This window comes from Camellia sinensis, chromosome 7 (assembly GCF_055761805.1).
Source record: "Camellia sinensis isolate YWXY chromosome 7, ASM5576180v1, whole genome shotgun sequence".
Lineage (NCBI taxonomy): Eukaryota > Viridiplantae > Streptophyta > Magnoliopsida > Ericales > Theaceae > Camellia > Camellia sinensis.
The window spans coordinates 6,980,307-6,992,852 of record NC_138967.1 but is presented as its reverse complement, the minus strand read 5'-3'; the positions used below and the strand labels follow the sequence as shown (position 1 = coordinate 6,992,852).

Genomic DNA, 12,546 nt, shown 5'->3' with positions numbered 1-12,546 from the left:
TTGGAGATTCGATTGCGGCTAAAAGAGTTTCAAATCTACCATCTGTCTAGAACTAAACGAATTGAAAAAAATTAATTTATAGTCGTTCGCTCATCATCACGTATCCATTCAAAATACAGCAGATCTTATCATCACGCATCCGTTCAAAATACAACGGATCGGCCTAGTGGATATACGACGACCCCTAGTGATGGTACATTGACCTGGCAGCAGTTAAAACTGAATTGGGATCCTCTCCTTCATTTCGGTCCTTCATTCCCTCCTTGCAGGGCCTTCAGGCCCACTTTGAGGCCCAATTTTGATAATCCGAACCGTTCATATTTTTAGATTTATTTAGTATATCATACCTGTAAAAAATCAAGTTGATCGGATATCATAAAGTATGTGTTCGGAAAACTGTTTATTAAAAAATAGTTTGTAATCCCAATTTTCTGAACGCATACTTTCTGATATCCGATCAACTTGATTTTTTACAGGTATGATATACTGAATAAATCTAAAAATATGAACGGGTCAAATTATCAAAACTGGGCTTCAAAGTGGACCCGAAAGCCCCTGCAAGGAAGAAATGAAGGAGGGGCTCAAGGAGGGGATCTGGACTCGTTAAAACTGGCATGGCAATAGCCACAAACTAATGCTGAATTCTACTGTATATGTATACGTACATGTCTACATGTATACAAGTTTAGTTACTGCTCCGATTTAGACGACGATCATGGGGAACTCATCGTCGAACTCGGCAACGCCGTCCCCAAGGTCTCCTCCTTTCTCTCTCCTCTTTCTCTCTCCAAAAACTTCCTCTTCGATCTCGAATTTTGACCTAGAAAACAATCAATTCTTCATATATGTGTATGCATCAATCAATGCGTGTGTTGTTTTTGTATTCTTTGATTTGAACTGTACTGCTAATTGAATTTCTGATTCGATCTTAGAAATCACACTCAATTGCTTAATTATGATTTTTTTCTAGTTTTTGTGAGCTTTGGTTACTTGATTTCATTGTAGTATACTTGTAAATTTTGTACATAATTTCTTTGATGGAAGTGTACTGCTAATTGAATTTCTCATTCAATCTTAAAAATCAATGTTTGGTTTGGAGTGTTTAAAAAAAAAAAAAAAAGTTTTATGAGTTTTCAATTTGTATTTTTATATTTTTAGTGATTTTTTAAAATATTTATTTATTTTTTACTGTTTAGATCTACTTGATATATTTAAAAATATATAAAATTTATATAAAAATCTTTAACAAATTTATTGAATGTAACAAAATATGAAAATGTATTAAATTTTTATATTTTTTTTGTATTTGATAAATTTTTTGAAGTTTTTTTTTTTTTTTTTTCTAAAAATATTATAGGTGTATTAAAAAAAGTAACTTGTGCTTGCAAACTGGACAAAGCCCGAAACTCGGGCTTGCCCAGTTTCTACTCTCTGGTCGTCAAGCTTCCACGCAACACACGTTGTATTATTCGAACTTAACTCGTGTTCAACTCGTTAAAACTTGTTTGAATGGACTCGTTATTGATCCATATCATTGTTTGCTTCAGATGATGTGACCATCTTGTCAGCTCAATCGTGTGTGTTGGAGAGAGAGAGAGAGAGGAGAGAGTCAAAACTCAGCAAAGAGTGAATAATACATGCATTGAAGATTTAGACCAGGCCAATGGGTTTCTAGCCTAGCAGCATCTTCCTGCCCCTCACGTATGAGAGGTCAGGAATTCGATTCTTGCCAGAGGCAAGATTGGGTGGCAGTGCTCCTTTAGCTTATGTTTGTTTGTACGACTTGCAACTGCTGCTTAGTGTCTCTCTTTCCCCTCATCTTTAAGAGTAGGCTAGATATATAACCTGTATTTCGAATCCTTAGTCAATCTCAAAATCAATAATTTAGAAGCCAAATTACTTGAAAATTTCTATATAGAAGCTAATTCATTTGTTTATGACAACACCACCAGTGGGCACCAGCAGAAAAACTGTGTTCCATAGGTTGTCAAACTTATTGCAAGAAACAACAAGAAGAAGGGGTAAGAAAATCAGAACTTCTTGATGAACTCAAGAATGTGTTTGTTGATCTCCTCTGGCTTTTCTTGGTTGAGAAAATGTGCTACACCTTCCATGACAACAACTTCCTCCAATAGCGGCACATCTTTCTTGAATTCGCCATTATGTATGTATTCCTTTGCGCCTGGGATGTTATAGACCAAGTCCAAGTCACCCACAACAAACTTCACAGGCACTTTCACTTGGGACCCTGTCCAGGGTGCTGTGAGTTCCCAGTTTCTGCAATGTAGAGGGGGAAAAAGGGGGGGAAATTGGTAAATCAACCACATGAATTGAACCTAGAAATAAAATCATGGCTAGCAGTCCATTTGTTTCAGTAGAGAATATTTTCTAGAATAAAGTTTTGGAGAACGTTTTCAAACTAATGTGCTAGTGCTTGTATTAGTGGTGGGGTGGTGGAGGAGGAAGTGGTGGTGGTGATGGTATTGGAGTGGTGGTGGTGATGGTATTGGTGGAGTGGTGGTGGCGGCGGCATTGGTAAGACTTAGTCCAAAAAATGTTTTTTACCTTTCAAAAATAGAAAATGTTTTCCACCCTAATAAGCTTGTTTTCTATTGAATATGGAAATGTTTTCCATTGACTTTCATTTTCCATTGTACCAAATGTTAGAAAATGGGTAAAATAATTTTCAAAAAAAAGTGTTTCACCGTAACAAACGGATCAGAAGATTGACATAATTTATGGTAGGCCTAATTTAAAACCAATCGATCCCCAACTCATAAACTAATTGCACGTGCAAGATTTTAGATGTCATTGCATAACCACACCCTTGGATTTAAAAGTTTCGAAGGTAACTTACTGATGTATAACTCGGTAGTAATTAATTCCTCCGGTGAATCCATTCTTCTCAAATTTGCTAGCATAGTAATCGACATCTTGTTCCGACAACCAAGAAGGCAAGATAACTTGAGTATCAGGTGAATTGACATCCCCAAATCCTTTACCTTTAGGGAAAAGAAATGGAGCAGGATCGCGGTATGTTAGGAATTTCTTGACCACCCTTCTAACACCAATCTGGGCAAACTCAGCTTCAATTTCCCCAGGTACCTACAACATAATTTAATTTAGCCAAGACCTTGTGTGTGTGTGTGTGCGCGCGTGCGCGCTTGCGCGTGCGCATATACCCAGATAGAGGAGAGAGGGGAGATAAGTTGAAACACATTGGGTATGGATTCAAGGGGTGAAACTCATTTGGCCAAATAATCCGATTTGATGGATGGGGCTATTTAAGAAGTAGTTGGGTTGAAATAGAAAAACTGAACCCAATCCGAACTGAACGTCATCTTTCTGTTTGGTTTGGATTTGATCAAGTAAGTCGTTTGTCAATTTGGCTTGGTAGGGTTCTTTCACTTGCTTGGTTTGGTTGGATGCTCGGTTGAAAAACTTAGAACACAATTTGGTTGCGAATTGAATCAACCTCAACCGCATACAACCCTCCCATGATCACATGAATTGTTGCTATCTACATCAATTCAATTATGTCAATGCAACATAGTCAAATAACCCAAAGCAAAAACAAATAAATAGATAGATAGATGGTGTTAAATTTATCGAAGTTAATTCCACCAAATTCCTAAACAAATTGTCTAAATTTTGACCACAATAAATAATTGTACTAATAGTGATGTATACAAATAGAGCTAAACTTAAATTTTACATGAACTTGACATCGGATCTAATGCGAATCCAAGTTTCATCAATTCTTATATTCAACAATCAACCATTGAAAATATGGTTCTAATATAATAATGGATAAAACTATACACAAATCAAAGAGTACAGATCATCCAATCAATTCTTATATTCAGCAATCAACCATTGAAAACATAAACTATGCACCAACCAAAGAGTACAGATCAAATGAACAAGGCTTCACACATATAGACGCTATTTGTGTGTGGAAGTAATCAATCCCACAGGAAAAAAAAAAAAAAAGCAGACAAAAAAGATTTTATGAACCAAATTAATGAACATGGATTCAAAACTTAAAATGAAAAGACAAGAAAACCTGAAATCTGTAAACGTAGTGGTCATCGCCATACAATCCTCGAAAGATATCTACAAAGTTCATCGTAGGGCTTCTGGGAAGGAAATGAACACTCAAATTCACCATAGCCTTGACTCTATCAGGTCTGAACAGACACAAGTACCAGGCTATGTATGCTCCCCAGTCATGCCCAACCACAAACACCTTGTCTTCATCGGGTGCGATTTTGTCAAGGAGCGCCATGATGTCTCCAAGCACATGGAGGATGGTGAATTTAGTGAAGTCATTGACAGGAGGCCCCGTTGTGTCACCGTAGCCACGGAGATCTGGGGCCACAGCTCGGTACCCTTGAGTTGCCATGTAGAGGATTTGGTGGCGCCAAGAGTACCAGAGCTCGGGGAAGCCGTGGAGGAATAGGACCATTGGGCCTTTGCCTTTTTCTGCTATGTGCATGTTTATGCCATTGACACTAATCATCTTATGCTCTATCCCCTCCATCTCTAACAGAGTGTTTGTGGTATTTCTCAGTGTGTTACCTTGAGATGTTTATGGCAGTCTAGAGATTGTTTCTCAGGAAAGGGACAAAATAAGAGCTGTGAATTAAAAAACAAAATGAAATGATTAGCCGGCCATAGCAATATAAAAAATATACAGGACATTAGGAAAGTTAAAGAAAGAAGAGCATCACCACCCAATGCCATATGAAGCTGCTAAAAATATTTGTTAACCCAACCATATGCATTTTTGGATAAAATTTTGCTGCTGTAATGGCAGATGGGAAAGAGAAGAGAGAGTGGGTTGTGGTGAAACTCAATGAATCATAATTATATAGGTGAAAATGAAATGTTTAGCCGGCCATAGCAATATAAAAAATATACAGGACATTAGGAAAGTTAAAGAAAGAAAGAGCATCACCACCAAATGCCATATGAAGCTGCCAAAAATATTTCTTAACCCAACCATATGCATTTTTGGATAAAATTTTGCTGCTGTAATGGCAGATAGGCAAGAGAAGAGAGTGGTTTGTGGTGAAACTCAATGAATTATAATTATATTGGTAAAAATGAAATACAATACAACATGTAATTCAATATAAAGAAACTCTCAAAATAGGAGAGAAAAAGCTCTAATAAATATACGGGGAATAAGATCCACTTAGATGGAGAATTTGAACGATGGACCTTCTAATGAGAGTCTGAAGTTTTGACCAATCGCCCTGTTGGTTGGAGAGCCACTTTTACTGTAGCAAAATTGGAAGAGGCATTTATAGTATATAAATATAGATAGATATATTTTCTTGAGATTTTTTCAAAATTTTTTTTTTTAGGAAAATTGCAAATCTGTGGTCTTTTCAAAAATATATTTACAAATTTACAAAAATGTTTATAACTTTAGTTATTAAAGTTGATAAAGTTTACCACTGATTTATAATTTTTTTTGAAAACATGCCCTGAAATGCAATTTTTTTTTTCACTGATCTTCAGATGAGATGCACAGCGGTTGGCCAAGAATTTAGCCTTATCTTCTTCTTCTTCTTAGTTTATAATTGTTTGAAGGTTATTTACACGAAAACTTTCTAAACTATCAAGAAGTATCATTTGAACTCTTTAAATTATTGAGAAATATTATTTTATCTCATAAACTATAAAAGCGTAAAATGAACTTCCTAAATTGTAAAAATGTACGAATTAGACCACTTAACAGAAGGGGCCAAAATGAAACACGTTGATAGTTTAAAGGGTTCATTTGTACCTTATTATAGTTTAGGGGATAAAGTAATATTTTTCAATAGTTTATAAGGTCTATTTGTACGTTTTTATAATTTAGGATGTCAAAGTGATATTTTTCAATAGTTTAGGAGGTCTTCATGTAAATAACCCGATAAATTTAGCACTTGTAGGCATAATAAAATTTTGAATAAATTATACTTACATCCCCTGAGGTTTGGGTTTAATACATATCACTCTTGATGTTTGAAAAATTACATTGACCCCTTGTCATTACAATTATTTAGACAGAATTAACGTTAGTATTCAAAAGATATTGAATTCATACACTTGATCTTTTCTTGTTTTGCTCTACTACTTCTATTTTTTTTTTTCCTTTGCTTTACTTTTTTTTTTAAATGTAATTTTCTCTATTTTTCTACCAGGAGTTGTTACCTTTTATATAAGCAGGGGTTTGTGAAATGAGACTATTAACCACAAGAGTAAGAATCTAATTTCTATAATGTTAGGGGATAGAATATAATCGGACTAAATCTGAAGGGGTGTCAGTGTAATTTATCTTAAAATTTTGAATCTCTCTAACAAATCTCATTTCCATTTTAGCCCAAATATGTTAATTAAAAGTACATTTCAATTTCTCGAACCCCCTCAAAATTAATTTAAACTTCACATTTCTCTTTATTTGTACATTTTTGTGTCGAGTGAATAAAACAACATTATTGACAAATGAAATGAGAGTATATAGGAGCATCAACAAACTGTTTCTTCTATTTCAAACAGAAAAATCAATCCTCCAGGAAAAAAATAATCGAAAAGAGAAAAAAAAAATGATTTCAATTGAAATAAATTACAAGTTATCGTGTTCAATAACTTGAGCAGCTCTCCATTCTTCACCAGGGTTGACAAGCACAGGAACCAGCATTGAAGCAGAGCCGGTGCAGATAAAATAACCCTCATTTCCAAATTTGTGTGACAAGGAACCAGGGCTCGATACATAGATGTCTTAAAAACCAATCTTGATTATCCTGAAGAATAGCTCTCTCCCCTGATCAATGGTTTCGTATTTAGAAGGTGCAGTGTTATAAAAATGTTTACGTCTTTCTTCTGGAGGAGCAGCGTAGACTCTGCTGAGCTTACTCTTCAAAATGGTGATGGGCACGTCTTGAACGCTCCACACTCCAGGTTTCTTTTCAGGCTCGTACCCAAAAGAGAACCAAGCGGGGTTTTCTTCATATTTCATGGCTTCGGATGGAAATAAAACTTGGAATGGAGACGTTAGGGGAGGGTGGGTGAAGTAAGAGCAAGATCGAAGTCCTTTGATTGATGTCCCGTCTCTCTTCTTGAACTTGAAGTGGTTGAGTATAGCACCCGTCAGTTTGACAGGTTTGCGGCCATTGTTTTTCACTATCACTGCTGTTGCCATGCTCACCGGGTACAGTGACACTACATAGCTTATGTCAAGATTTCCACTCTTGCAGCTCAATTCAACCTACAACAACAATGGAATTTTCTCCATAATTATTACAATTCTGCTTCCATTTTATATGATTTCTATTTCTGTTGATTTGAAATTTACAGTTAGAAGGAAGCATCACTTTGTTTGGTTTGAAATTTTCAAAACCATATTTTTCAATTTTCAATCCTCATTCCCCTTTTTTTAGTGTTTTTTTTTTTTATAAAATATTTTAACTTATATTTATTTATACATTTTAGATCCATTTCAACTAGATACATTTAATAAAAAAATCACCAATACAAAAAAATATGAAAATTCAATATTTTTTTTTACAGTGAATTTATATTGATCTTTATTCTTATTTTTTTAGTGAATTTATATTGATCTTTTTTCTATAACTATAATCTTTAAAGAGTACGAAATATTTCAAAATAACTACTTTTATATTGTTCTTTCTTCTTCTTCGAAACCATCATAATTCATCACTGAAAAACTTCATATTTAATCTTAGAAATTCACATATAATTAAATTTTGTGCTTATCCTCCTTAAAAATGATTATTAATGCTCAAAATTTGTAAAATTCAAAACACAATAATTCAAGTATACCTGGAGAGCATCAATGGAATCAGAATCCACATCCTTAAGGGTCCATTGCGAAGTGATGACAGGTTTGGAATTCGCTTCAGACTCAGACACGTCATTTATCACCAAACCAATCCCTCCTTTGGCTTTGGCTTTGGCTTCGGCTTCTTGACCAGGAATGGTGTACAAAACCTCCTCAAAACCATCAGCTTTCCAATAGACATTGGGCTTGTAAGAAGTGACATGGCCGTCCGGTATTCGAAGCCTCAGTGAGCTTCCATTTCTCACTGTCAGCTCAACCTCCTCCCCCGACAACGGCCCTGAAAATTTAATCCCTTTCCAGCCAAACTGCTGCTAAAGACTACTCTCCTCCGCCGGGGAAAGGGTGGTTGCACCACCACCACCTGCAGCAGCACAGGCCTTTGTTAAGCTTAAGGTTGGTTTTGGAAGAAGAATACTGGTACTAGTATTAAAAAAGGATAGTAGAGAAGCCATGAGTTGACGAGATAATGATAAATATAGAAAACTAACTTACTTTATTATGCAGCAGCCTCTCCTCCATACACTTTGCACACATTATAGACCAGTCACTCACCCCTCTATCCTTTTGTCCCTACTGTTTCTTCTTCTATTTTGTATTTGGATAAATTACACTCACCGCCCATAGAGTTTGAAAAAAATAGAATTAGTCCTATATTTTTGACATAATTATGCCGACTCCTCTTAATTCACATAACAATTAGGTGATTTATTAGTCATATTAATGAAAAAATGATATTCCTATATATTTTTAACTAAAATTATCTTTTTTTATTTATTTTATTTTAGTGTATACCCACATTTGCATTAATTTCAATCATTTTAGTTATATTAAAGGGAAGTCAATGTAATTATGTTAAAAGTATGGGGACTAACTGTATTTTTCTCAAATCTTATAGGAGGTGAGTATAATTAACCCTGTGTATTTTGGCATTTTTCTATTTTTTTAATACTTTTAGATTAGATAAATTATATTAATAGTTCCTATACTTTAGCCTTTGTATCATTTTAATCCTTATAATTTCAATTGATTCGACATTGACCATGAATTTATGATTTTGTTTCAAAAAAATAAGGTGAAAACTGACCCCAAAAAATTACTTTATTTTTGTCACTTTTTCAATCCCTCTTTCTTTACCTCCACAAGTTCTTAATCAAATTCAAGTCCAAACATAACAAAAATAAAATGCAGATCAAAGCCAACTAATATGTGTGTGTGTGTGTGTGAGAGAGAGAGAGAGAGAGAGAGAGAGATTGTATTAACATATGCATCGAAGATTTAGACTCATAGATCTTAAAATAATAATACATGCACTAAACATTTACGTTGTGTTTGATTAGAGAATTTGGGAAGAGAAAGAAAAAATATAGGTGAAACATTCTCCAACCAAACACAGCGTTGGGAGTCAAGTTACTCGAAAATTTATTGAAGAAACTTTTTACTCGGCACCAACAGAAACACTACAGTTTGTGTTCTGCAGCCTTCCCAACTGCTTGCAAGAAACACATCAAGAAGAGGGGGTAACAAATTCAGACCTTCTTGATAAACTCAAGAATGTGTTTGTTGATCTCATCTGGCTTTTCTTGGTTGAGAAAATGTGCTACACCTTCCATGACCACAACTTTATCCAACAGCGGGACATCTTTCTTGAATCCACCACTATTTATGTATTCCTTGGCGCCCCGGATGTCATAGACCAAGTCCAAGTCACCCACAATAAACTTCACAGGCAATTTCACTTGGGAACCTGTCCAAGGTGCTGTGAGTTCCCAGTTTCTGCAATGAAGTGGGAAACAAAAGGAAAATAGATAAGATCTCTGGAGAATTGTAATAACCACTTTTGGCTTTCTTGAGTATAGGTAACTCAACAACATGTTTGAACCTAATAGGCATACTAAAACTATCCAATCCACAAAGTGTCAGTGTATAACCATCCTAGGACTTGTAGAGAACTCTTGAGGGTGATAAACAAATCAAACAGAACAGCTGGAGCTCGACTTGTGTTTGGCTCGTTAAAAGCTTGTTCAAACTCAATTTGTTAAATAAACAAATAAATCTTGAACACATTTAGAGCTTGTTAAAGTTTTCAAACCAAGGTCGAACAATCAATTGTTCATTCAACTCGGTTTGATAAGCCTAAAACTATATAAAAATACCAAACTATTCGAGCTTAACTTGACAAAAACAAATTTTAAAACTTATTAAAGTTTTCAAGCCAAATTTGAATAGTTAACTCGGCTTGTGTATCAAAATAAAGAAAAAAAGAAGTTGGGGATGATTTGAAATCTACATGAAAAGAAGCTGCACTATCTCTAAAAATTTAGAATTTCACCATGGTGATAGAAGATTTGTCTTCTGAGAAATTATCATGATTAAGACAACAATAAATCTCAAAGTCAGCAAAAACTAGAAAGCAACTCACAAATCAAAAGCTCAGTAGTAGTTAATTCCTCCGGTGAAGCCATTCTTCTCAAATTTGCTAGCATAGAAATCAACATCTTCTTCTGACAACCAAGAAGGCAGGATAACTGGCGTATCAGGTGAATTGCCATCGCCAAATCCTTCGCATTTATGCTATGTTTGATTGGGAGATTTGAAGAAGGATTTGGACATAGAAAGGAAAAATATATGTCAAACTAAGTAAAATGTATATTTTATTCTCATTTCACCAATCTCTACTCTTTCTCTTTTCAAATTTCTGCCCAAAAAAAAAAAACAGCAGGATTGCAGTATGTTAGGAATTTCTTGACCACTCTTCTAACACCAATTTGGGCAAACTCAGCTTCAATATCTTCAGGGGCCTACAACATAATTCAGATAAGACCTCAATCCTCTTTCCTTCACTCCACAAATTAAAACAAAAACTCAGGCTAAAAGTTCACCTGAAATCTGCAAATGTAGTGATCATCGCCATACAAGAATCGAAACATCTCAACAGGCTTCATCGTAGGGTTTCTAGGAAGGTAATGAACGCTCAAATTGACCAAAGCCTTGACTCTATCAGGTCTGTGTAGACACAAATACCAACCTATATATGCTCCCCAGTCATGCCCAACCACAAACACCTTGTCTTCAGCAGGAGCGATTTTGTCAGGGAGACCAACGATGTCTCCGATCACATGGAGAGTGGTGCATTTGGTGGAGTCGTTGACTGGTGCTCCGGTGGTGTCGCCGTAGCCGTGGAGGTCCGGCGCCACCGCTCTGTAGCCGTGCGCTGCCATGTAGAGGATCTGGTGCCGCCATGAGTACCAGAGCTTCGGTAAGCCGTGAAGGAAGAGGACCACTGGTCCTTTGCCTTTTTTCTGCTACGTGCATAAACCTGATCATCTTGTGTTATATTCTCTCCATCTCTCTCTCTACTCTCTCTCTAGCAGAGTGTGTGCGTGTGTTATATTCTCTCCATGTCTCTCTCTACTCTCTCTCTAGCAGAGTGCGTGTGCGTGTGCGTGTGCGTGTGCGTGTGGGGGGGGGGGATGAGGGGTTTAGAACTTTTCTATGACGTAAGTTGTTTTTTAATAATTTTTTAATTAAAATATGATAAAAAAAATTAAGACGTTTGAGATAATTTTTTAGTTTTTTATGAAAAAAACTTATGTAAAAGTAGAGAGAAAAGAGTATTTTTGAATTTTTGGTATAAATTTTTGACTTTTTAATTTTTTTAGTGATTTTTTTGACTAAAATCATCACTTGCTAAATGAGGTATTAGTGTTTGTTTGGAACCATCTAAAATAGAGAAAAAAATAAAAAAATTATTAAAAAAATATAAAAAATTAACATTATCCACTAATTAATTGTTTAGTCAAAAAGTCAACATACTCGGAGGCCAAAAAGAATAAAAAGCCTTTGTTGAAATGCACATAAATTTTTTTTTTATAAAAAAAAACGCCGTATAGTGCATTGACGCAGCTCAGTGCACTGACACAGCACAATGTATGTCAATGCTCAGAAGGGTACTTCGGTAATTTGTCTAGTTGATACAATATTTTAATACATATTTTTTCGTAAAAAGTCAAAAAATTATCTCAAACATATATTTTTTTTCCTCTATTTTTTTAGTAAAAAAGTCAAAAAGTGCACGTCCATCCCAAACAATCCCTTAGTTTTGAAAAGTTTGTTAAATTTTTTTTTAAATATAAAAAAAAATGGAGAAGTGATGTGATTGAAATAAGTCAAAAGTTAAAATATAAGGTCTGTTTAGTTTGTGTTTTGAGATAAATTTTCAAAAAAAAAATTTTTGAGAAAGAGTTTAGAATTTTTTTTTTAATTTGTTTAGTTGTAAATTTTGAAAATAGTTTTGGAGTTCGGGATGATTTGATATTTTGTTGTAGTTGAGTAAGGCCAAGTTTGGGAACACCCCAAAAAGCCAAAAAGCTAAAAAGTTACTCAAAAAGTTAAAAAGTTATCACTATTCACTAAAAGTCAACAATTACGGCTGCACAACTCCCAATTCTAATTTTCTCTTACAAATCAATTTTTACAATTTTTTATTACACATTTTTTCATAAAAAGTCAAAAAGTTAACCCAAACATTCATATTTTCAACCTCAACTTTTTAGTCTAAAAAGACAAAAAGTGCACTTATTTAGTCTTTCCAAACTTGGCCTAAATGTGTGTGAGAGAAAAAGTGATTGAGAATGAGAAAAGATAGAGAAAAAAGTGATTGATTGATGTGCAGGAAAGAAAAAGTGATTTTG

At 34.8% G+C, this 12,546-nt stretch overlaps 2 protein-coding genes and 1 pseudogene across 7 annotated transcripts; all 3 read right to left on the bottom strand.

The window, feature by feature from the left end:
* Positions 1-1,883: 1,883 nt before the first annotated feature.
* Positions 1,884-5,297, bottom strand: LOC114323633 (epoxide hydrolase 2). 4 transcript variants are annotated; one of them, XM_082877376.1, is made up of 4 exons: positions 5,227-5,297; positions 4,067-4,638; positions 2,858-3,105; positions 1,884-2,277 (listed from the first exon to the last, which is right to left on the bottom strand). In XM_082877376.1, the coding sequence occupies exons 2-4, from the start codon at positions 4,541-4,543 to the stop codon at positions 2,031-2,033; spliced, it is 972 nt and encodes a 323-aa protein (XP_082733502.1). In that variant the 5' UTR covers positions 4,544-4,638; positions 5,227-5,297; the 3' UTR covers positions 1,884-2,030. The 4 variants fall into 4 exon arrangements, with proteins under 4 accessions (XP_082733502.1, XP_082733503.1, XP_082733501.1 ...); XM_082877377.1 differs by lacking the exon at positions 5,227-5,297 and adding an exon at positions 4,961-5,147; XM_082877375.1 differs by lacking the exon at positions 5,227-5,297 and adding an exon at positions 4,734-5,070.
* Positions 5,298-6,426: 1,129 nt separating this feature from the next.
* Positions 6,427-8,341, bottom strand: LOC114260717 (photosynthetic NDH subunit of subcomplex B 2, chloroplastic-like; annotated as a pseudogene). The gene is made up of 2 exons (XR_014334933.1): positions 7,837-8,341; positions 6,427-7,261 (listed from the first exon to the last, which is right to left on the bottom strand). The product of XR_014334933.1 is annotated as a photosynthetic NDH subunit of subcomplex B 2, chloroplastic-like (transcript).
* Positions 8,342-9,105: 764 nt separating this feature from the next.
* Positions 9,106-11,300, bottom strand: LOC114323705 (epoxide hydrolase 3-like). Of its 2 annotated transcripts, XR_014334934.1 has the most exons (3): positions 10,735-11,300; positions 10,275-10,653; positions 9,106-9,628 (listed from the first exon to the last, which is right to left on the bottom strand). XR_014334934.1 is itself a non-coding variant. In XM_082877373.1 (2 exons), exons 1-2 carry the CDS (start codon positions 11,071-11,073, stop codon positions 9,560-9,562), a joined length of 408 nt encoding a protein of 135 aa, XP_082733499.1. In that variant the 5' UTR covers positions 11,074-11,294; the 3' UTR covers positions 9,106-9,559. The 2 variants fall into 2 exon arrangements, 1 of the variants encoding a protein (XP_082733499.1); XM_082877373.1 differs by lacking the exon at positions 10,275-10,653 and having other exon boundaries at positions 10,735-11,294.
* Positions 11,301-12,546: the final 1,246 nt, after the last annotated feature.

What these genes read in the sequence shown, in the direction of transcription:
- LOC114323633 (XM_082877376.1), bottom strand. Translation starts at nt 4,543, where the DNA reads ATGGAGGGGATAGAGCATAAGATGATTAGTGTCAATGGCATAAACATG. An exon ending in ACTACGTTTACAGATTTCAG is followed by an intron (nt 3,106 to 4,066) that starts GTTTTCTTGTCT and finishes ATTATGTTGTAG; the next exon opens with GTACCTGGGGAAATTGAAGC. An exon ending in TACTACCGAGTTATACATCA is followed by an intron (nt 2,278 to 2,857) that starts GTAAGTTACCTT and finishes TCTACATTGCAG; the next exon opens with AAACTGGGAACTCACAGCAC.
- LOC114323705 (XM_082877373.1), bottom strand. Translation starts at nt 11,073, where the DNA reads ATGGCAGCGCACGGCTACAGAGCGGTGGCGCCGGACCTCCACGGCTAC. An exon ending in ACTACATTTGCAGATTTCAG is followed by an intron (nt 9,629 to 10,734) that starts GTGAACTTTTAG and finishes ACTTCATTGCAG; the next exon opens with AAACTGGGAACTCACAGCAC.